The sequence below is a fragment of the Nicotiana tabacum genome, chromosome 6 (assembly GCF_000715075.1).
Source record: "Nicotiana tabacum cultivar K326 chromosome 6, ASM71507v2, whole genome shotgun sequence".
NCBI classification, from domain to species: Eukaryota; Viridiplantae; Streptophyta; class Magnoliopsida; order Solanales; family Solanaceae; genus Nicotiana; species Nicotiana tabacum.
In genome coordinates this window covers 17,982,886-18,006,586 of record NC_134085.1, presented here as the reverse complement: position 1 = coordinate 18,006,586, position 23,701 = coordinate 17,982,886, and the positions used below count along the sequence as shown (strand labels likewise).

Here is a 23,701-nt window from a genome sequence, read left to right as displayed (position 1 = left end):
TTCGTTTTGTATCGTGCTCATCCTGCACATTTATTAGGGTGATTATGCCAAATGAAGAAAAAAAAATTTATTTAGACTCAAAAAATAAAATTATCTAGATCTCTTTTTTTTCCAAGACTCCTCTTTTTTGCAGAATGGGAGGTTGGACCCGATGAGAGTTGCCTACGTATCTCACACCCTGCGAGAATCAAACCGGCGTAGTTCTCGCGGATCAGAAATAGGGGGAAACAAATAATAATAAAAAAGAGTATATATTTTTATTTCTGAAAAGAGACTAAGGAAATATTTATGCATTTTACTTTTTTTTCATTTTTTTTAAGAAAAATTCCGACGAGGTTTTGACATTACTTGGACATTGGTTTTATTTCTCCAAAAAAAGGTAATTATCTCCCTACCCTACTATTCTCTTCTCTTTTTTTTTTTGAAAATTTTTCGGAAACCGGTCAGCATGCAGATCCGAAGCAAATGGATGCGCAAAACAAACGGGATGCAGCAGGATGGTCTTTTCATTTCAGGTTGCCTGTCCTAGACGGACCCAACCCCTGTGTTGAGTCCCCTATGTCAAATGAAACATGATGCAGATAAGCGTTCCTACTAGGGATCCGGCATGAGGTTTCGTTATACTAGGTTTATAACCTGGGTATATGTTCTAGACTGTGTACCCGAGCGGACAACTCGAGTCGAGGAGGGGCAACTTACCGGGAACCAAAAGGCCATCCGGCTTCGTAACTTATCCGTCCTCTTTCTTATTTCGGGTATTGACACTAACAGAATAGGGAGCCTCGACCAGCGAGCTTCTCCCCGGAGGTAAGAAGAGAAAGGTTTCGGCACAGTTTATATATAGTTCAAATAATATCAAAGCGGTAAAAGCATCATTTAGCACATTAGGCATGTATCATGTAACGAAATCAGATAAAAGTCAAATATAACAATTCATCTAAGCTCGAATTTCTAACCCTGAACCAGAGATTCTGGGTTGATCCCCAGCAGAGTCGCCAGAGCTGTCACACCTCCTTTTTCCGTACCCGGGAGGGTACAAGGGAGTTTTTTCCAATTAAAGGACAATCGAAAGGGATTTGTTTATTTATTTCAGAGTCGCCACTTGGGAGATTTAGGGTGTCCCAAGTCACCAATTTTAATCCCGAATCGAGGAAAAGAATGACTCCATATTACAGTCTGCGTACCGGAAATCTGGATAAGGAATTCTGTTAACCCGGGAGAAGGTGTTAGGCATTCCCGAGTTTCGTGGTTCTAGAACGGTCGCTCAACTATTATATTCGGCTTGATTATCTGATTTTATACAAATATGAACTTATGTACAAATTTTATCTTTTAAACCGCTTTTATCATTTACTGTTATTTTTATCAAGAATTGCAACATCGTGGAAGCACATCTCGAACCACGTCACAATCAATGTACCCGCGGTTAGAGCTACATTTCAACTCTGTTGAGATTGGGATTTGGGTCACATAAATGTGCACCCGAGTTTAGGAAGATAACATTGTTAAGGACGTGCCTAAAGCGACTAGCGTATTGTTATTTTTGGGGAAGGCCGTAAAATTTGCTAAACGGACTGTCCCGAATTCTAAGTATTAATATATATATTTAGAGGGCCCCGCACCTTGTGCATTTTTTGTTTGTCGAGGATCGTCTCATTTATTATTAAAAAGAATTTACAACGTCATGGAAATGCATCTCGGACCACGCCACAATCAATGTGCCCGTGATTAGAGACATATTTCGATTCCGTTGAGATTTGGATTTGGGTCACATAAATGTGCACCCGAGTTTAAGGAGATAACATTATCAAATACGCGCTTAAAGGGACTATCGCATTATTATTCTGGGGAGACCGTGAGATTTGCTAAACGGCCCGCCCTAGAAGCTAAGTGCTTTGATATATACATTTAACGAGGGCCCCGCAGCTTGTGCATTTTTATTTGTCGAGGCTCATCTCGTCTTCATTTTAAAAGGATGCCCTATAGTAGCTACGTTTCTTGTCGCGTTTGTCTCTACTAATTGGAAGCAGAAATAGCCCTAGTTAATTACATGCTTGCAAGTTATTTATAGCAGGATTCCGAATGCTTTTACAAAAAAAATCAGAAACAGGGCCACGCCTACGGGCAAGCGATCGAATCTCATGGGCCCAAACCCAGCTTACGCGGGATTGGCCAGGCCTGGGCCACTGATTTTCCGACGAGGGCCTGCTTGGTCCGTTTCAACTTGGGCTCGACCTTCGTGAGGTTGAGACCGTAAACTTGTGTTCTTTGTTATAAAGGTATGGTTTATCAATTATAATAAGGCAGTTTATCAAAAGGGAAGGAGATTAACTAATGATGGATAATTTTCATGCATTAATGGACATGCTAATCACAGACATAGCTAATTTCTGAGCTATAGCCTATCATACTGTCAAACCTTTTATCTATCAACCTACACGCATAATAAAATATCAAGTTACCCTACAATTGACATTTGCTATGTATGAGAGCTAACTCCAGTATCCAAACAGAAATGTAAAACTACTATACACCCCGTGATATTCAGTATACAGGCTATGTCTAAAAATAAACAATCTTCAACTCTTCTCTTTTGTATTCATGCTCAACTTTCAAGTTACATGGACAGTATTAGTCGTGTACCTGGTATGGGAAAACAAAAGAAGGAGAATGATCAACTGAGTAGTATGCAACAACACAGCAACAACAGGTAAACAACAGTCCACAATCAACAGCAACAACAATCAGCAACAAATGTCACCAATAGTCCACAAACAAACAGCAGCAGTTTCAACAACAAGGAAACCCGACAGGTGGTGCACCAAGCAAACAATCCCAGACACAGAGTGTAAAACAGCAGAAGGCCCAGAATATTCAATGTAACAGCACCAGCAGTTCAACAGTCGCAAACAGCTCGGCAACTAACCCAACAACAATTAGCAAAGACAGCTTGACCAACTTGCACTCTTACGCAGTTTTTAGACAGTGTTTGGTTACAATATTCTGAAATTTTCTTTATGTTTCTTTCTCAGTTTTTTTTAGCTTAAAAACCTCTCTGAAGACTAAAAAATGTCCAGCCCCTTTCTTAACTAAAAACAGCTCTATTTATAACTGAATGAGAACCCCTAAGGGCTGCCTAGAACTTCACAGCCCCCAGGTCTGCCCATCCCCTTCATTTCCCCATGCCTGTTTTATTACTCTAATCAAGAGTCATTGGTGTATTAAAGTATTCATTTTGAACCCATGCCTTTATGTTTTGTTCCCCATTGTCATTAGTTTAATCCTAATTCAGTACCCTATTTGTCAGCTTACTTAAACTAATTATTTCTGTTCTTTTTAACACCCAAATTACCCCTGTTAACCCCTGGTTATCACTGTCTTGCCCTACTTCTATAGCAGGAAATTTGAACTTCTGAAAGTTCAATTTCTAGCTGCCCTAGCCTGAATCTTTTAGTTGTTTATAATGCAGTTACAAACTACTTTCAAACAATGTCCAGCAATCAATTAACAACAACAGGTTCATTCACTCATGTGAAGTTGTATGAATTAGAATATTTGAACATTCAGTCATAGGAAACTAATCGACGACATTTATCAAGTCGACTATACTAATTATAACAAGGGATAATCAGTCGATTAAATAAACAACACGAACAGGGTCCCAAAGGGCTTCAGACAAACTTGCACGACATTGGGAGGCTATATGAGTTATCTATGCGACGACTAATCTAATCGAGCATGTATATCACAGAACGTATTCAAACATACACAGAAAACAATCGACCAAATAAAAGGCCTCACAAAGATGGAAGAAATTGGAATGAAAATACCAGAAATACCAAACAATCACAACAAAACATGCTAACAAACTCAATCAATATTCGAACAAAACTAAAAAGAAAAGGGAAAACTTACTGAAAATGTTTAACAAAAGCCGACCCAGGTCCGACTTAGATTTGACCATTTGAGGCCGAACAAGCTTTAATCGGGGTGTTCTCAACCGAGAACACCTTGATAAAAGTCTATTAGACCCCAAACCCCCTATGAAGCCGGTCGGATTCCAAGGTTCTTTGTGTCCTAGGGTTCGAATTTTCAGATTTGGTTTTTTAGGATTTGTGGGTAGATTCGGACCAAACGAGGCTTGGTTTGGTCACTAGGGTAGTCAGGGGATTTTCCAGTGTGAATCTGGGGGGGGGGGTTTGGTGTAGATCTAGGTTTGGCTCGAACCTTTAAACTAAGATTCGAGATGATGGAGTATGATTCGAGGTGCATGGTTGGTAGATTCGTGTTCAGGGTAGTTGGATGTATCGGGGGTGTTGTTTTGGTGGTCACCGGCGTCGGAGCCGCCGGGTTCAGGGTGAGAGTGTATGGGGGCGGCTAGGGTTTGGAACGGGAAGGGGTTGGTGTTTGGGACGATGGTGTATAGTGGGGAAGGGTGGGGTGTGGTTTGGGGGCGTGGGGTGTGATAGGAGGCTTATATATGATCTAGGGGTTTAGATTTGGGCCGTTAGATCAAATGATCTCAACGTCTTGGATCCACTGGTGAGGGACGGGACGGGGTCGTTTGGTATAGAAACGGGGTCGTTTGGTTTAAGTGAGGGGTTGGGTTGACCCAAGCAAAATAGGCCGGGTTATGGGTGTGAGTGTGGACCGTTGGATGAGTGTGAATGAACGGCTCATATTGGATGCCTTATACGGCGTCGTTCGGGGGGACGTGCCTGGTCAGGCCTGGTTTGGACTGGGTCCTTGCTTTGGTTTTGGGCCTCGTTTTGGGGCCCAATGCGATTTTCCCACAATCATTCCTTTCCTCAATTAAAAAAATTGAATCACATTCCTAAATAAATTGTAAAAATTTAAAATACAATTACACAAGTATTGGTTAACACCTTACAATAATTAACACACAGTTTTAACATTAAATAAAAATCACTTAATGACAAAAAAAAAACACTTATGCATATACTTTGATTTTCTTTTTCTTTTGGAGTAATTCCCGTGAAGCAAAAATCACGTGCTTACAGTTGGTACTTCCTGATTCTTATAAGATTCATGATAAAGAGTTAGTCCTAACAGTGTGCACGGAGGATACCGATCTTACATCACTGCGAAGTTTAGAATGTGATTCCAATGAGTCCAGCATGCATTATATATATGTACCTATTTTACTCTACCGAGCTGCGCTATAGTCGGCCGGGTACGACACCTATTGTGCAACCACTGATCATTTGGGTTTTACCGAACTCCACGTGGCCGGGTACGATTCTACCGAGCCTTATGATGGTCGGGTACGTTTTTACCCAGCCTATTACGGCCGGGTATGATATGATGATGATGCCCACAGAGGCGTATGTTTTAAAAGTTTATGCATATATACATATGTATCATGCATTGCATGTCAGTAGCCCTTAGAGGTACCCAGACGTTACAGGTTGTATATTCTATATCCCTACTTACATTACTGTTCGTTCTATATTCTTTATCCCTATTTACATTACTAATCTTATTTATGCTTTCTTGCCTTATATACTCGATACTTTATTCGTACTAACATCCCTTTTATTTGTGGACGCTGTATGTCGTGGTGCAGGTCCTGATAGACAGGTAGGCAAAGCTCCCCCACCAAAGTATGCTGTCCAATTTTAGCGGTTATTGGCGAGATCCCTTTTCCGGACTTGTCGTGGTCTTGGCATGCACTTTTGTTATAGACATTATGGGTATGTCGGGGCCCTGTTCCGGCAATGTTGAAGCACTTATGTTCCTTTAAAGGCTCATAGACAGGTGTCGACTCATGTATAGTTTTGAATGCCTTGTCGGCTGATTTTTGTTATATAGTCTCTCGTGGTAGCTTGACAGCTCGTACCTTATATATAGTTTCATGACAAATTTGTCGTCCCTTATTATGTATGTTTATGCCATTATTTTTCATTGTTGGTTGTTCATGATTTATGTCTACCATTTATATTACTCTCGTCGGCCCTTAAAAATAGTAAGGAAGGTTAGATAAAATGTATGTTGGTGATTGGCAAATATGGCCCTGGTGCTAGTCATGACCCTCCAGTTTGGGTCGTGACAGTTATGCTATCTGCCTCCCCATGGTTATGTTTTTTCATGGTACATATTTGTTGATGATACACGTGTTTACTGAGTATGAGCATTATAGCCCGATGGTTATCCCCACACGAATTGTTATTTGGATCGGTTTGCATACTACAACGGTATTATGTATGGATCAGATTGTACGTCACAATAGATTTATGTTAGATACGATTTCTTGTGCTCGTTTTGTGTGTCTTGTTTCTCCCTTATGGGACGAATTCGTAGAATTATGCTATTATTGTTTTATCTGTAAAATTTGTTGGATAAGTTCCTTTATGGTTCTCTCTTCATTATTGATCATACTCGAGCAGTTGCTTGTGTGGTGCACGAATCACGTTGTATGGGATTCTTGATGGTATTTTATGGGTCTTGTCGGTCGAGCATCTTGTATCGGATGATACGAGGCTATCAGACCTAGAATCAGTACAATCGGATTTGTATAATGTATGTTTTTGAAGAATAATGTCACTAATCGGCTCAGAATTTGGCAATGGTTCTTGTCGAGCAAGAAAAATCCATGACTCATTGATTTAATGGATGGTTATGAGTTTTTATAGGTTTATTTATCATTAAAAATGTTGCACATAGTTGGAACAAGGATTGCCGGTACCGAGTTTGGTAATGAGAAACTATTATAATCAGAAGGTATCACTATGAGTACATGAGCGACAGGGCACATAGTGTGGTTATATATTGGGAATATACCCATGGTTTGGTGCAGCTTGTTGAGATTGATACAATGTATATATGCAAGAATCAGAGCCAAGAGGAAGTTCTGACTGTTGGAATTTAGTCTAAGGATTATAAGCTAAAATGGAAGGAAGAATCTTCATTTGGATTGTATTAGTGGACTTATATGGATTGCGGTAGTGTGAGATTGCTTATGGGCATGTGTATGATGAGATTGTGTAGTTATTTGACAACTTTGGAACAATTATTGTCGCTTTCAAGGACGAATGCATGTTTAAGTGGGGGAGAACGTAACAACCCTACCGGTTACTTTGAGCTTTAGTATTTCATTCAGTAGCTTGAGATTTGAGTAACTTTATATGATGTATTATGACTTGCATATATGGTTGCTTTCTATGTTCGCAGGGTTCAGGATTGATTTGGTAGAATGATAATCAATTGGAAAGCTTTAAGTTGGAAAAGTTGAACAAGGCTTGACTTTTGAGTAAATAATCTCAGAGTCGGGATTTGATGGTTTTAATAGGTTCATATGGTTATTTTTGACTTGGGCGTATGTTTATATTTGAATTCGGATGTTCGTAGAAGGGTTATGGCTCTATTTATTGAAAGCTGGAAATTTGAAGAATTAAAAAATTCATTGGTTTGATCGGAAGTTGACTTTTAGTGTTATCAGACTCAAATTGTGGGTTTGAGAGTTTGTATAGGTTCATTTTGTTTATTAGAACTTGTGTTTAAAGTTTGGTTGTAATCCGGAATGTCTAAGTGTGATTCAAACGAGTCTGGCAAAGTTAGTATGTTTGGAAGTTAAGAGAATAATTTTGATCTTCGATTCGTGGTTTTGATGATATTTGTAGTGTTTCGAGCCTTTGGATAAGTTTGTATATCGTATTTGGACTTGTTGATATGATTGGACAGGGTCCTGAGGGGCTCGGGCTTGATTTAGGGTGGTTTCGGACCATTTTGATTGAGTTTTGCTTAACTGATATGCTGGTGTTTTGCAGTGCATCTTGCTCCGTGATTGCGGAAAAAGATCTAGTCATATGGGCATTATTTTTTGCATTCGCGTTCAGTCGGACGCGTTCGTGACGTGTATTTTGGGAGCTAGAGATGCGTTCTTTGCAATCATAGGATTTCTTTCGCGTTTGCGTAGGAATGAAGTCAGGTGGGAAGTTGGGTCATCACGTTCGCGTAACTTCAGTAGCATTCACGTAGAGTGGGATCTGGTTGAGCTTCCTGATCGCAAGGGTTCTTCTGCGGTCGCGAAGAAGGATTTGGAGTGGTTGCAGATTTATGCTTCGCGAACACGAGGCTTGTGCCGCGTTCGCGAAGGGTATCGCTGCTCGTAATACATAAGTGTTATATTTTGGGATTTTTATCCATTCTTTCATATTTTGAGCCATAGACTTGGAGATGAGCGATTTTTTATGGAAAATTTCATATAAGGCAAAATGGCAAGTGATTTCTACATATTTGTGATTATATTACAAGATTTTACATGGTTTTCTACACCGAAAATATGGGAATTTTTTTTAAAAAGTGGAGTTTTGTCTACACTTTAAGAGAGTATATTTTGGAGTTTTGACCATCGATTTGGTCCAGGATTTGAAGATTAATTATATACTTGGACTCGACAGATTATGGGTCATTGAATTTTGATATTGATTTTGAATTTCGGGCACGCGAGTTCAGGTTGACTTTTGTTGACTTTATGGGAATTCATCAAAGATTGAAGATTTATGGATTGGAGTCGCTTCGTATGGAATTGTTTGACTTCCTTGGATGATGTTTGGCTTGGATTTTGCGTGATTGGAGGGCTAGAGAGAGGTTTTGAAGCGATTTGTAGTTGGAACTAGCCCGGAAAGAAGTAAGTCTCTTAGTTAACCTTGTTAAGAAGGAAACTCCTAGAATTTGACTTGATTGCTATGTGTTTAAGTTATTGGGATGGTATATATACATGGTGGCGAGCGTATATGCACGTATCGAGTTTATATCATGCTTGGGGTAGAGCTTAGATATTTTATACCTTGTTTTAATTATATTCTCTTCTTGATTCATGATTTTTTTGGATTATATGACTACAACCACTCTCTTATTCATGTTGGAGATCATGCCTAGGTTTATGATTATTTATGAAAGGCATGGGAACTTGTTCTTTATATGTTGAATTGCTTGAATCATCTTCATATAAAAGTTTTATGAGCACATATCCGCATGATTATTGTTAAGTCATTGTGCATCTTTCTTCTATTAATTCCTGGGCACATGTATATGTGTTATAAGTGGATACTTGATTCGGACTGAAATTGTGGCACGGAAGGCAAGTCGTGAGATTGAAATACAGTTATCGGTTTATCGCACAGGACATGATGAGAGGATATTTGATTATGAGTGATGCTATTAAACTCCTCTTTGTGTACCATGCCTCCAGAGTCAGGTGATTACCCATATTAATTTGGGCCTTATGAGCATGGTCGATACATGGATTGTGTATCAGGTCGATACATGAATTTTGTAACGGGATTTAGTGGTACATAAATTTTGTATCAGGGTACATGGATCTTGAGCAGGTTCAGGTAAGAGGTTGGGTCTTAAGCATGCATAGATATCCTTGACTCATTTAGAAGCATTAATGCTATTTGTTGCATGTCACCTATATATGCTGGTTGGGAGCCTCGACTCCGTTGATTGAAGTATGCCAACTTTAAATACCATATCTGAGTAGCGTATGCTCCACTTGTGGGAAATTATTGGGCTTGTTGTTGTTGTTATTGTTGTTGTTGTTGTTGTTGTCGTTGTTGCTATATTTGGTATTTGTTATTCATGAGATTGCTTATTGTTTCAGTTTCAGTCTTTATGATCTATATATGTGTTGTAAATGTCATAATACGTATAGCCTCGCCACAACTTCTTCAAGGTTAGACTTGATACTTATTGAGTAGCGACTGTTGTATACTTATACTATACTTTTACACATCTTATTGTGCATATCCTCGAGTGGATTCTAGCGGAGCCTTTTGTTGGGCCTAGACGATTGCTCAGAGACTTAGGGCGAGTTGCACCTCATAGATTCGTGTTACAATGCTTGAGTCCATGTCTTTTATTATCTCCTGTCTATTTTCTTTTTCTCAGAAAAATTTGACTATGTATTCAAACTTGTACTTATTCAGTAGTTGATCGGGTGCTTGTGTCACCTAATTCTTGGTGGTTGTACTATTTTAGTCGTACTCTCACCATATTCTAATTGTATCATATATTATATAGTATCGAGATCTTTTCCGTCTTTATTTATGATATGACTCTGATAATTAAAGAAAATTAAACTTTATTCTATTGATTGTGAGTTGATTTGCTTATCAAGTACGTTAGGCGCCATCGTGACCTGAGGTGGAATTTTGGATCGTGACATCCACAAAAATTTCTTTGCCAACTCCAAGAATTTTGAGATCGTGCACTGCCAAGGTAGTCTAAGGTCCGAATTCTTTAAAAAAAATAAATTAACAGCGATAATGTAATAATATAAACCTTTGGCTGAATACATCTCCAGCCCCTTAAACTTGTCCCTTTTTTTCATTTAGGCACTTGAGCTAAACCCGATTCCTATTGAACACTTTATCTTGTTAAAAATTGTATCTATTAAACTTACAAACAACCTACCCTAAAATCTAAACGGGTAAAGTATACACGCGGATGACATGGAATAAAACCAATAAAGAAAAGGCACATCAGCAAAAAAAAATTGAAAGAAGAAAAAACGTGGATCTTCTTCTTCTTATTCAGGGAGTACAACCCACATAAAAAACTACAGAAACTTCTATGGTGATAAGTTTTGAGGCGACGATGCCACCGGTAAAGGCACTTGACGGAGCGGCATAAAAGGATCACAACCGACGACCTCCAGCCACACTATCGCTAATTAGAACTCTGCCTCCGGCATCCACCACCCCTGTTTTGTCCTCCACTCGACACCTCCTCCACAACAACAAATGCTCCCTCTAGCACTGATCACATCCCATTCAAACTCGTCTTCTCTATTTACAAAAGTTGGGGCAATTTCAGAAGACCCAATTATCAAATTGCCACTTGACATATAAAATGTGAAGAAGAATCGATTATTAATGAGATCCTACTATCAAATAGCTTTTCAATTCTCCAATTGGGTTATTGATCTTCCTACAAAAAATGAATTTTTGGTGTATCTAACTTGGTTCTTATTAGATTCCAATTTGGTTTGAATGTGAAATATTGTTGAAATTGAATCCATGTGGCTTCCCCAATTCAACCTACACATTTGCATAATAAATTTTCAATAAAAATGGTGATGGTGGAGTTGGACGGTAGTTTCCATTGTTGGTGGACAATGGCCTTTCTGGTGGTTCAAAAAAATGGGAATAATGACTATAATAGTGGAGGTGGGCAAGATGGTGTTGGAGCTAGTGTTATGGAAGTATAGGGATGCAGCGGATCGGAGATGGAGGAAGGAGAAAGAGAAACATAACTTCACGCTCTCAAAGGAGGTGAATTACGCTCACTTTAACATGTCAACAATTTGTGTCTAATTGATATATTTTTATTGAGTTCGGGTGTTTAATAGGAACATAGTTTAGTTCAAGTGCCTAAATGAAAAAAAGGGACAAGTTTAAGGGGCTGGAGATGTATTCAGCCTAAACCTTTTTATATAACTCCCAATTGCTAGTTGTGGAAGAAGAAGAAGCAGTGGGAAAACAATTGGGTTTTTCTTTCTTATTTTTGGTGATTTTTTAATAATTATGCTTTGGATCAAATCGTTTTTTTAATAACTTTGAGGCTGATTTCGAATACTTCATAAAAAGAATTAACTTAATTAGCACTTATCATAAAAGAAATCTAAATATTTAAGAATTAAAAATTGAGGTTCAAATCCTTAGAAATAAACCTCTACTAAGTACTAACCTCCAGCTTATGTAGCCTTTAAAAGAGAGGGGGGAGAGAGAGAACCAAAGCAAACGTTGCTTTCCCATATATAACAAAAAACAATTTACTTGCTCTGCATCGGCATCGGCATCAGCATGCCTTTTTATCAAGTTCTAGCAGACGAAAAGATATTTACCACCATTGAAGCTTCTTAAGCTCCATCTTACCACCCCCCCCCCCCCCCCCCCCCCCCCCACCCCCCAAAAAAAAAAAAAAAAAAAGAGAAGAAGCATATATATATATAGACCCTTCATTTTCACTCCTTTTCCATGCCACCCCCATTTGAAAATCTTGAAGTATAATCCAAGTTTTACCCCTTTCTACAGCTCTTTGACTTGAAACTACTCAACTTCTCGGATTTAAGTAGACTATAATATATAGTTGGTCATTGGAAAGGACTCGCACTGTATTTTGATCCATTGGTGCATACTTATTTTGAAAATTTGCCGCAAAAAGCTGTAAAATGGAGTCAACCCAAGTTAGATCCGCAAGTTGCGGAGGCAAAGCAGGAGAAACGGCAACTGGGTTTCATCAAATTAGCCAGAGCATAATAATGCCAGTACCAATGGAAGCTGCTGGAAATTCTTTTACTGCTTTACTTGAACTGCCACCAAATCAAGCTTTGGACCTTTTAGTACATTCTGACGAAATGGGTTCAGCTAAACTTTCCCTACCAGATACTCACAACAAGACCTACTACTCTTCTCCTCTGATTGACAGAGCGTCCGCCGGAGAATTCGCCCGAGAGTTCTCAGTCTTCGCCGCCGGGAATTCGCCGGAGAATGGCTCATTTCCGTCCAATCCACAATTCGTAAAGCAAGAACCAGATGATTCTGATTCCAATCCTAATTCTTCTCCCGAATTTTCAAATCCAACTTTTGATCAGAAAACCACAAAGCGAAAAGAACGCCAGAAAAAGGTAAATTATATGTGACGTGTTTTTTTATTTTTTTTATTTTTTTTATTTTTTTAATATAGGAACTTGTATCACTTCATTATAATTAATTTAGGGCCCGTTTGGCCATACAATTTTTTTCACTTTTTTTGTTTGGGCAAAAGAAATTCAAATTGAAAAACTATTCCAAATTTTTTTGGAAATTTGAAAAACTCCAAAAAATTATTTTTCAAAATTCACTTCAAATCACTCAAAAACTCAAAAACAGCTCTAAATAATATTGATGTCCAGACACAACTCTAATTTTCAAATACTAGTTTCACTTGATTTTTTTTTCCCACTTGTTTCCAGAATTTCACAATTCTTATGTCCAAACGCCTAAGTTAGCATGTAATTTCACCTCTATATAACTACTTCATTATGATACATTATTGGTTTATCACAAAGAATGGTAGTGTTCAAGTTTAAATTCTAAATGAATTATGATTTGATATATACGAAGTCTGTGTTTTGATGAATGAATTATGTGGAATTCAGGGGAAAGAAAGCAGTAGCAAAAAGAGCAAAAAATCAGCAAATGATACCTCAGAGAAGCTTCCATATGTTCATGTCCGAGCAGCTAGGGGGCAAGCAACAGATAGCCATAGTTTAGCTGAAAGAGTAAAGTGTTTTTGCAGGATTAGTTCTGATAATGTTTTGTTAAATTTGGTTATAATGAATGCTAATCAAGGTTGTTTAATTGAATATATGTGTGTAGGCAAGGAGAGAGAAGATTAATGCGAGAATGAAGCTATTACAGGAATTGGTCCCAGGATGTAACAAGGTTAGCTGTTATCATTAGTTATCAATTAAAATTGTAGTAAGTTGTATTACCACTAGAATAGTTGGGTCGTTTTTGCCTTTTTTAATGAAAAAAGGTGGTCTCTTTTGCACCAAGAAAAGTGGTATTTTTGAAGTGTATTTCTTATTGTTCATTCAGCTTTTTGATTTGAACATGATGACCAATTACTTTTTACTCTGCTCCTTTTCTGAGGTTAATCTTGTCATTTCACTAAAGTTTTGTGTTTATTTTAGTTTTTGTTCTTAGACTTTCATATGAATATGAAGAAAGACATTCAATCCACAAATATATATATTGCCCGGGTCCTTTAAAAATGACGGTACATGCATGTCGAATTTCTCCAAAAGTTATGCATTTTCAAGAATCTATAGTATTTTGGAGGATCGTAGTAACACTGACAAATATAATGTAGATGCTGCTATAATTTTGAAAATATGAAGGCCCTTTCCCAAGGCATGTGTTGATGATGTCTTGCTGAGTATAACTTTTCATAATTTAATCATATGATATAATGTAAGAGGAAGAAGGATGAACTGACATGTAGATTGCAACTTAATTAAGTTGTACTCTTCATGGGTCCGGTTGCTACCTACCTGTTGCAATTGAACTTGTTTTGTGGTCCGAGTTTTGTACCAAAACCTTCAAGATTTTAATTAGTAACCAAAAGAGTTAGTTTGGTATAAAACACATTGTACAAGTTTGAAGCTGTGATGAGATGTCCTGACAAGCCTCTATACCAAACTTTAATTGATGATGAGGCGGCATTGCAAAAAACAACTGAAAATTAGACCAGACAGATAATCTTTGTGTTTTATTCTATTTATTTCAGCGCAGTACTGATTCTTTCAGATTTCATAGATAGAGGATACTGTCTAAGTTGCACAGCTTAATCAGATCGGTACACAGTTCAAAAACCTTGGGCCAGCAACATGATTTTGGGATGCTTACATATAATACCTGGTGTATGTATCAAAGTAGTGTATCCATCATAATCTGTCTGTGAAAGGATTTAAGTTATATACACCAATAATATAAAGGAATTTTTATACTATCGTAAGTTACTTTACTACTCTATTTTCAAGTTAATATATCAGGCTAACCGTGAAAAGTTACCTGTTGTGTAAAAATGCACAAAACTTAAAAACTCTTTGAGATATAGGGGTAATTAATTCAAAGCCAATATAGTACTTTGGGATTCTTGATTGATTGAATTTGGAGTCCTCTAAAGGGTCGTATGTAGGTACTGTATAGCGTCCACAGAAATAATTAAAAACTGCAGTTTACTATTTTTAGAATAGGTAAGTTGAACCATAGAAAGGAAGACCTATTTTGCTTTACAATGGTTTGTTCTTCTTCCCAGGCAGTTAATACAGTGTATGTTTGCCTTTCTTGGCAGTGAGGGCATTCACCTGGTGGTCCATAGATATATATTTATATATATTTATGGCATTATTTCTCACGACGTTTAGATCAAACTGTAACCTTATACACATTTACCTACCATGCTTATCATTTGCATTTGTTTATTAGATGCTCATACTTGATTTTTAACTCTTTCTTGATTGTGATTATGAATAGAAGTGCTCATACATGTTATATATGTTATAACTCCTTGTCGGAAAAATGTTTTAACTCCTTAAAATCTTTCGAATTAAATGAGAAACCAAAAATATCCAACTTTTGGGAAAAAAAACATCCAACAAGCAAGAATATAAAACTGATCTTGAGACACAAGTTTAACAAGGATTTCATCTCATATTGAAATTTATTGATTTAAACTTCATCTCTAGAAAGTTTTATGCTCTTTCTATCGATAAGGAAGTTTTATGCTTTGTCACATAAAAAGAAAGTATGTAATGAACTAATTATTCGTTAAAGTATAATTAATCAGAAGTTCCATACATTTGAATACTTCCCCTTTTTATAGTGTAAGCACTTGGAAGACTGATGTTTGCAAACAAATAATTTCAATCCAATTTTAGCAGCACATTGTGAAGATTGGAGTATGTTTTGCAGATTTCAGGTACGGCGATGGTGCTGGATGAGATCATTAACCATGTACAATCCCTTCAGCGTCAAGTGGAGGTAAGACCTTGAAAATCCTCACATCTGATTTATTAGTGCGGAAATCATGGATTTTCAATATTCGTTGTGTGAAAATTCCAGTAATGATTCTTATTGTCACTCCCTCTCGTTTGTAGTATTACATGGAGAGTAAGCCAGCTTTGGATGGTGAATATATAGTATTCGAACCTTGTTGCCTACAGGCCTTATCTCCTGTTTCGTTTAGACACACTTTTAGGAGTGTGGTCGAAGATAGTCATAGATCAAGGTTATCCCACTTAAGAAGTGAACGTTCAAAAAATTGCGTTGCCTATTTTTTTGTTTTTGGATTATATTTAAGTAAGTGGTCTCTGTTCTTTTCCTGAAGGAGCTTTGTTTGGCTTGCAGTTCTTATCAATGAGACTTGCTGCAGTAAACCCAAGAGTAGATTTCAACCTTGATAGTCTCTTTGCTGCAGAAGTAAGTTTTCCCTTCCTCGTCAACCTACTTAAATTGTGAGTTACATAAATAGTTTGTGGTTGCAGCTTTTGTTTTAACCCACTTTATCAATTATGACTTGTATTATTGTATTTAGAGCTGTTAAATTTCTTGGTCCCCCCTTTAAAATTTTAAAGGACTAGTTTCAACCAACCTAATTGTCAGAAGAGTGGTCAATTGTGGACCAACTATTATTATCTGCCAGTCTGTGCACATTTACACCATAGAACTGTTCATATAGAACATGATCAGTTGAAGGGTTGCCTGTCACCATACCATAATGTTGTTAGCCTTGGGAGTTACCTTTGTCAGACTCAATTTTAGTGGGTCCTCAATTCATTAAATCAGTGAACAGAGAATTGGCAAGGGTATCTCTACAATCAACCTTATCAAAAGTTATGAGCCATCTCACACTGTCTTTTCTACAATGCTGGAAATGCAGAAATATCTTGAAGTGTCATGTTTTGCTGCACTATATTAGGGATTAAGGCGTCGTGGATTGACTGATAATGATTAAAATCATAACAATTGATGATTGGATTTTGAATTCACTTGCTTTTATGCTTTATTTTAAAGTCTAAGCTTTTTTGCTAGCTTTAGATTGATATCTGTTAATTGGCCTTAGCGTCTAAAAAATGTGATAATTTATGTTCATAAGTTCAGAATATCATACCCGTAATAGTCTTTATTAAAGAGAAAAGATCGTTCCTGTATTTTATACCTAGTTTTCATTTGCTTTTGAAAAATAGCAGAATGGTTCTGCAGTGGATAGTAACTTCGCGGGCATAGTTGCTCCATCGATTTGGCCTGAGGGGCAAACCAGCGGGAATAGAAACCAGTATCAACAGCTGTTGCAAATTGATGGATTCAATCAGCCTGTCTGGGTTAGGGAAGAAGATAATTCTAGCTTCATTACTCCAGAGAACTCACTTTTGACTTATGATTCCTCTTCAAATTCAGGTAAATCCCGGTACTGGAAAACATAGGGAAATTGTATGTCAAAGTAGAACCAGTGACTATTGCTAACTTCGCTCTGTTCATTATGTGCAGCTTCTTTGCACCAAAATCAGCTGAAAATGGAGCTGTGAATGTAGAGGCAAGGCTTTTTCCTAGTGGTTACCGGTGTATATATCGGACATAAAAGTTTATAGGAGGCAGCATTGGAGTAGAAGGTTAACATTATGAGTTTCCATTTCAGGTTGATCTCTGCTAGAGAGGGAGAAATTAGTTGTATTCCCTATAAATATCTATAATCTCTTTATGCATATATAAATAGATTTGTCTATACTAACATAGAGGAGTCATTCTCTCTGATACACTTGGTGTATGAGGACTGATTGATTCACAATTGTACTACAAGAACGATTATTAGCAATTACATTATTATGCAGATTAAACTATTTCGTTTGGTTTCTCTTAATCTCACACACTTTTGCCCTTACTAGTATAGGAATATAGGTTGTGTTGAAACCCAACACGGTCCATATCATTGACCAAACTGGCGGTAGAATAGGTCATATTTTTTCTGTTCACGGGCCGACCAACCTTTTCAACCAAGGAGCAACTTTGTCTGGGCACTTTAACTGTTGATGCATTGTTGGCATGCTCTTCTAAATCCCCTCCCTCATCATCCTCCAACATGAAGATAGGGGCATCATTGGACTCGTCTAGAAGGCGAAGTTGAGTATCACAGGGACTAGCTCAGGGAATGCTCCGGCTATCCCCCGATCCTTTAGTTTTCTTCTTGAGAGGACTAACGGGATCATCTGCCAGCACGGAACTTGATGATTCCTTGAGCTTCGTTGACTGCATGCTTATCAATCAAAGCACTAGATTGAGCTCTCCGTGACCCAACTCCTATAATAGTGGATATTACATACAAAATTATGTACGAGAAAGCATACACACATATACCAGATATCTCGAAAACTCACCGTGACTTTTAGCTTTCTATCCAAAAAATTCTTAGATGTATTTCCAAGTCCTTTGCTCCATGGAAGCGGACGATAACATCGTTTCCATCCAATGAGCAAAATTTGAAACCTCTCCAATAATCTCCATAGCAGCTACGCTACAAGAGAAACGTTATGATATGATTAAAAAAAGAAAAGATGAAGAAGATAAATATGATGTTTCGACAGTGACAACAAAACACATGGGTAAAGTTCCACTTCTCAGGAAAAGGACGATCATCAGGTTGAATCAATTCATGGGTAGGTACAACTACGAACCTTTTGCGCCACCCACAATTATGGTCATTTTTGGGAGAGACCTGTACTCGTTGTCTACTTTAATAAGAGCAAAAACACCAGCACGAAAAAGTTTGGGAGAATAAAGATAAAGAAGGTGACAGAGAGTGAAATTCACTGAAGCCAAGTTCTATAAGAAATAGAGGCATGCCACACCACGACCCTCCAAACAATTGGACATATCTGTGCTAAGTGAAAATTGAAATGTGTTTACCCTCAAAATCAGATAACAATTGAATTTATGCGCGGTTTTAAGGATACGTGATATAACTTGACACAAATTGAGAAAACAGATTAATATTGAAATCAATGACAGAAAATTGAATGCAAACAATACAAGTTGAACAGTTTTAGCCTTGAAGGTTGGTCACCCTCGAGTCAAAAAGTGCCTCAATCGATGTCAGAACAGAGTAACAAGATAATATGAACTATAAATAACAGTGCATTGCTTTTGAATGCGTGTTACAATATGTATTACAAAGAATCATACCTCCTTTATATAGTAGGGGAGTCCTACTTTGGGCACAATCCTATAAAAGGTAAGGAATCTCATATTCGCTAATTAATCGGCGGGTTTTTTAAGTGTTTACACTTATCCCTTCACGTTGGACCCTCTAGACCCGGTCATTATTGCCTTCTGTAAGAGGTACGAGGTGACCCTCGGTCAAATTCATACTTCTTTCTGGAGGATAGTGATTCTCCTCCGTTTCTTCGTGAGCAAAATCGAGAATTGTCTCTTCACCATCGACCACCTCATGCGTCTATACCGTCCCGACTCTATTGAGGGGGATTAATAAAACTTGCATGTCAGGCCTCTAAGGCCCAATTCTCGAGCATAGACAAGGATCGAGACCGAGGTTGGTTGGGCCGATTCATTCGAGTGAAAACCTCGAATTTGATCCTGGCTGAGGATATGCCATTTCCCGAGAAATGAAACATGAAACGTAAGTATAAATTTGCCTTTAAAATTTCATTTACTGCTTTTCCTTTTCCCATCCTTCTTATCGATGCTTTTGCGGTGTAGTTGTTGCTCGAATGCCGGATGTAGTCCCTCGACTCAAGGAGTGGGTCGAGGGCATCGTATCACAGAAGCTCTATTCTGAGCGCGCATGATGCGAACTTTCAAAGGGCCAGTGGGAGGCCCATTCTCAAGGTAAGATCCTTTCCTAAAATAGATAACACTTGGGCTTTTTCCGAGTTTACTCATTTCTTTTTCTTTATAGGCCTTGGGAAGGATGTTGCAATGAGGCCCCATCCCAAAGATGAAGACATCCTTTCCCAATCTCCTGCTCCGAAGCAGGATAAAGAGAAGAAAAGAAAAGGGGCCCCGAGTTCCCCGAACTCGGAGAAGCAGAAACCACAAAGAAGGTAGGTGCGCAAACCCAAGGAAAACACTGGTGCCCTCTCATCGGACATAGTCCACCGCCTGAGGAATGAGTCCGAAAAACAAGAAGAGAATTCCGAGTTTGTGGCTCATGTGCGAGGCAACATTGCATTGCCTCAAGCTAGGGAGCCGTTGAGGGGGTAGTGGCCAAGGCCTCCGAATCGGAGGGGCGATGTCGTTTTTCCCCGAGCTGGGGAGGTTGACAAGGAGATCACGTCCGGTACTCCTCGAGTAGAATAAAGTACTTCGAAGGATGCATTCAGGGTGATAGATCTCTCTGGGTCGCCTTTATTTACCGACTCCATGATCAACGAGGCCCATACGCTGAAAAAATGTTCACACGAGGGGCCTCAAGGGGCAGCAGATTCTTACAATAACTTCTTTGATGGCATAGATTCTACTGCCTCGGAGGATGTCACCAGGCTAGGTGACGTACCGGTAGAAAAGAAGATACTGTCTTTGGGAACTAACGGGTCTTCTTCAAGTCCGAGATTAGTGGACTGATTGCCAGCTCCAAGTGCAGACCCTGACCGAAAGCGATCAATTATCATATCAATCCCGAAGGATGCCCGGGTTCTCTCCACCCCCATGAGGATTGCCAACTATCTTCGGTGCTTGGTGACCGAAGAAGACCGGGCCAAGATGGACGAGCTGGAAGCGTCTTTCCTGTTCAACGCAGCTCAACAGGCGTTAAATTGGGTAATTTCGAATGCCTCTTTATTATGTACTTAGATTTAAGTTGCAAATAATCGTAAAAATTTTCTTTGCGCTTGTAGGCCTTAGTGCTTTACCATGAAGCTTTTCTCCGAATTAGGGAGGAGTTAACCCAACACAAGGCCGAGACTAGGGGGCTTACTGAGACGGGGGATTCTTACAAGCTTCTCAGTGAGAAACTCTAGGTTGAGCTAGAAGCGGCTCGGAAGGAGCATGCCGACTGGGTCGATCAGGTAAGACGAGCACTTGAAGATAGTGACGGCAATTCAGACATAGTGTCTAATGACCCGAACTTGCAGGTTCAAAAGAGACTTGACCAGATCAGGAAACTTCAGGCAGAGGTGGATACGATGAAAGCTGAGACCGAAGTATGGAAGAAAAACATATACCTCCTAGCCCCGGAAAAGGAGACTGCCCAGGCACAGCTGACATCAATTGAGGTCCAGCTCCCAGCTGCAAAGGAAAAGGCCTCGACCTAGGCCAAAACAATTGAGGAAATCCGATCTTAGCTAAGCTCGGCGGCTTCCAGCTAAGAAAATTCGGCCAAGGAACTTGAGACAGCTAGGTCAGAGATTGTTGTGGTCAAGGCCGAAGCTGATGAGAAGGTGGCCCAGCATAAGGCCGATGCCGGGGCAGCTCAGGTTCCAGTGAAGCATTTGGTGGAGCACATAAAGTGGCAATCCCGAAGGGAGTCCCTCGAAGGAGTTCAAGCTCAGGGCTTCGACCTGCTAGCTGAGATCGAGAATGCCAAGATATCTGAGGCCAAGGCTAGGAAACTGGCTTATCCCGAGGAGGAGGATTCCGAGGGGTCTGAAGACTTGGATGAGTCCGAAGGTGGTGAAGACCCCGAATGTGACGACGCGGTCCCTGATGAAGATTAGGCCACTTAATATCTTTTTAGATGTTTTGTCTTTTATTTTTTGAGGCCGTTTTGGCCGTTGTAGATTTCTGTATCGGGGGCCACTTGGACCTTGTGAAAGGATTTTTGGATAAATATATATATAAGGCTTTCTTTCCCTTTCAGCTTTCAAATTTTTCCTTTAGTTTATTATTTGTGTTCACAATGATTGAAATGCCTTAGCATGAAATAACTTGGGTTATGTTCGAAGGTTCAAACAAACCTCGCCTTTATATTATTCTGATTTAAGGCATCTTGGGGGTTATGTGTTACCGGAAACTTCTTCCCAAAGTAAGTAGCTGAGATTATAGTTCGCCGAGGGTAGCCTTTAGAACCGGTTATGAAAATTTTCTTTTTGAAGGCCTTGTTTTTATTTCTCGGACATCTCCGAGCCGTGTTAATATGGTCGTAGCCTTTTAGTTTGGGTGTCGCCCAGTAGGCTTGCTTTCCCCGAGTTATCCAGGCTTGCCTAAGATAACAGTCCCCGAGTGGGGATGGTTGTGACCTTTAAAATTTGGGGATTGCCTAATAGGTTTTATGCCACCAATGTTTAATAGCTTGAACTGTTCGAGCTTGTTTTCGGATGGAAGTTCCCTTAGATCATATAAAACTTGGTTTCCTGGACGGTCCCAACTGCGTTTACTGGTAATGTTATTTCTCCCTTAGTAGTTTCACAAGCCATGTTGAATCCGTTTAGCACTCGGGCTGCAGGCACAGTTTGGTCCTGTAGATCGAGTTGTTTTATGACCCTCGATCGAATGATGTTAGCTGAGCTAACTGGATCAATCAACACATGTTTAACTCGAGATTTATTCATGAGTACATATACTACTAGTGCATCATTATGGGGCTGCATGATTCCTTCTGCGTCCCCGTCGTTGAAAGACAAATTTCCTTCTGGTATGTAATATCTAGTCCATTTCTCCCTTGTGATGGATACTTTGGTGCATTCTAACATCGGACCTTGAGGAATATCGACCCCTTCGATGATCATGAATGACGTGTTGAGGTTCTTCTTGCTCAATTTGTTTATTGGAGTCCCTATTTTTGAAATGATTCTTGGCTCGCTCACTTAGGAATTCTCGAAGATGCCTGTTGTTGAATCACCGGGCTATATCTTCCCTCAATTGTCGGCAATCCTCTATTGTGTGGCCGTCAGTGCCATGACATTCGCACATCTAGTTCGGATCCTTTTGGGTTGGGTCAGGTTGTAGAGGTCGAGGACATTTGGTGTCTTTGATGCGTTCGATAGTTGTTACGATAGTAGTATCATCACCGTTAAAGTTATATTCTGACAACTTTGGTGCTTCTTTAGGTTCGATAGGCCTGTCAAAACCATTCTTTCTCGTGAGTCCCCGGTCGCTCTAGCCTCGGTCATTTCTTCTTTCATTTCATATAGAACCCCATACGGACCCATTGCTTATTCGATCCTTATTGTACGGTAGATATCGATCCATGTTCGACCTTGGTTCACGATCGATATCTCTCTTGACTCTGTTGACGGGTCTAACAGGATAAACGGACCCGGAAGGAGATCCTAGTTGATCAGCTTCGACTCTGATCTTCGATTGATATCGGTTATGCACATCAGTCCTGTCACACCTCCTTTTTCCGCGCCCGGGAGGACGCGGGGGGAGTTTTTTCCAATTAAAGGACAATCGAAACGGGATTGGTTTAATTATTTCAGAGTCGCCACTTGGGAGATTTAGGGTGTCCCAAGTCACCAATTTTAATCCCGAATCGAGGAAAAAATAATGACTCTATATTACAGTCTGCGTACCAGAAATCCGGATAAGGAATTCTGTTAACCCGGGAGAAGGTGTTAGGCATTCCCGAATTCCGTGGTTCTAGCACGGTCGCTCAGCTGTTATATTCGGCTTATTTTTCTGATTTTTAAATACAATTATGAACCATGTGCAAATTTTATCTTTTAACCACTTTATTAATTATCATTATTAGGAATGTGAACGTCGCTTAAAACATGTCTTTGGATTGCGTCACATGAAATGCACCCACAATCCGGAACATATCTTACTTGACGTTTTGGGATTTGGATTTGGGTCGCATGAAATGCACACCCTAAGTCTTAAGAAAATAAATTATTAAACACGCGCCTAAAAAGACTATCGCGTTATTATTTTTGGAAAGGCCACGGAATTCACTAAGCGGCCCTCCTGAATTCTAAGTAATTTAAAACAAGTATTTACTGAGGGCCCCGCAATCTGTGTTTTTATTCGGCGAGGCTCATCTCATTCTTATTTTTAAAGGATATCCTATAGCAACTACGTTTCTTGTCGTGTTTGCCTCTATCAATCGAAAGCAGTAGATAATCCTAATTAATTAATGCTTGCAAGTTATTTTATGACAGAATTCGGAAATGCTAAAATCAGGAACAAGGCTGCGCGCACAGTCAGTCGAATAAGTAGTCATGGGCCCAAATTCG

At 39.2% G+C, this 23,701-nt stretch overlaps 1 protein-coding gene across 3 annotated transcripts; it reads left to right on the top strand.

The window, feature by feature from the left end:
* The first annotated feature begins 11,761 nt into the window (after positions 1–11,761).
* On the top strand, positions 11,762–17,413 carry LOC107823459 (transcription factor bHLH48). Of its 3 annotated transcripts, none has more exons than XM_016650103.2 (7): positions 11,762–12,655; positions 13,169–13,291; positions 13,389–13,454; positions 15,489–15,557; positions 15,924–15,995; positions 16,766–16,973; positions 17,064–17,413. In XM_016650103.2, the coding sequence occupies exons 1-7, from the start codon at positions 12,200–12,202 to the stop codon at positions 17,099–17,101; spliced, it is 1,032 nt and encodes a 343-aa protein (XP_016505589.1). In that variant the 5' UTR covers positions 11,762–12,199; the 3' UTR covers positions 17,102–17,413. The 3 variants fall into 3 exon arrangements, with proteins under 3 accessions (XP_016505589.1, XP_016505584.1, XP_075110707.1); XM_016650098.2 differs by having other exon boundaries at positions 16,763–16,973; XM_075254606.1 differs by lacking the exons at positions 15,924–15,995; positions 16,766–16,973; positions 17,064–17,413 and adding an exon at positions 15,674–15,917.
* The last annotated feature ends 6,288 nt before the right edge of the window (positions 17,414–23,701 follow it).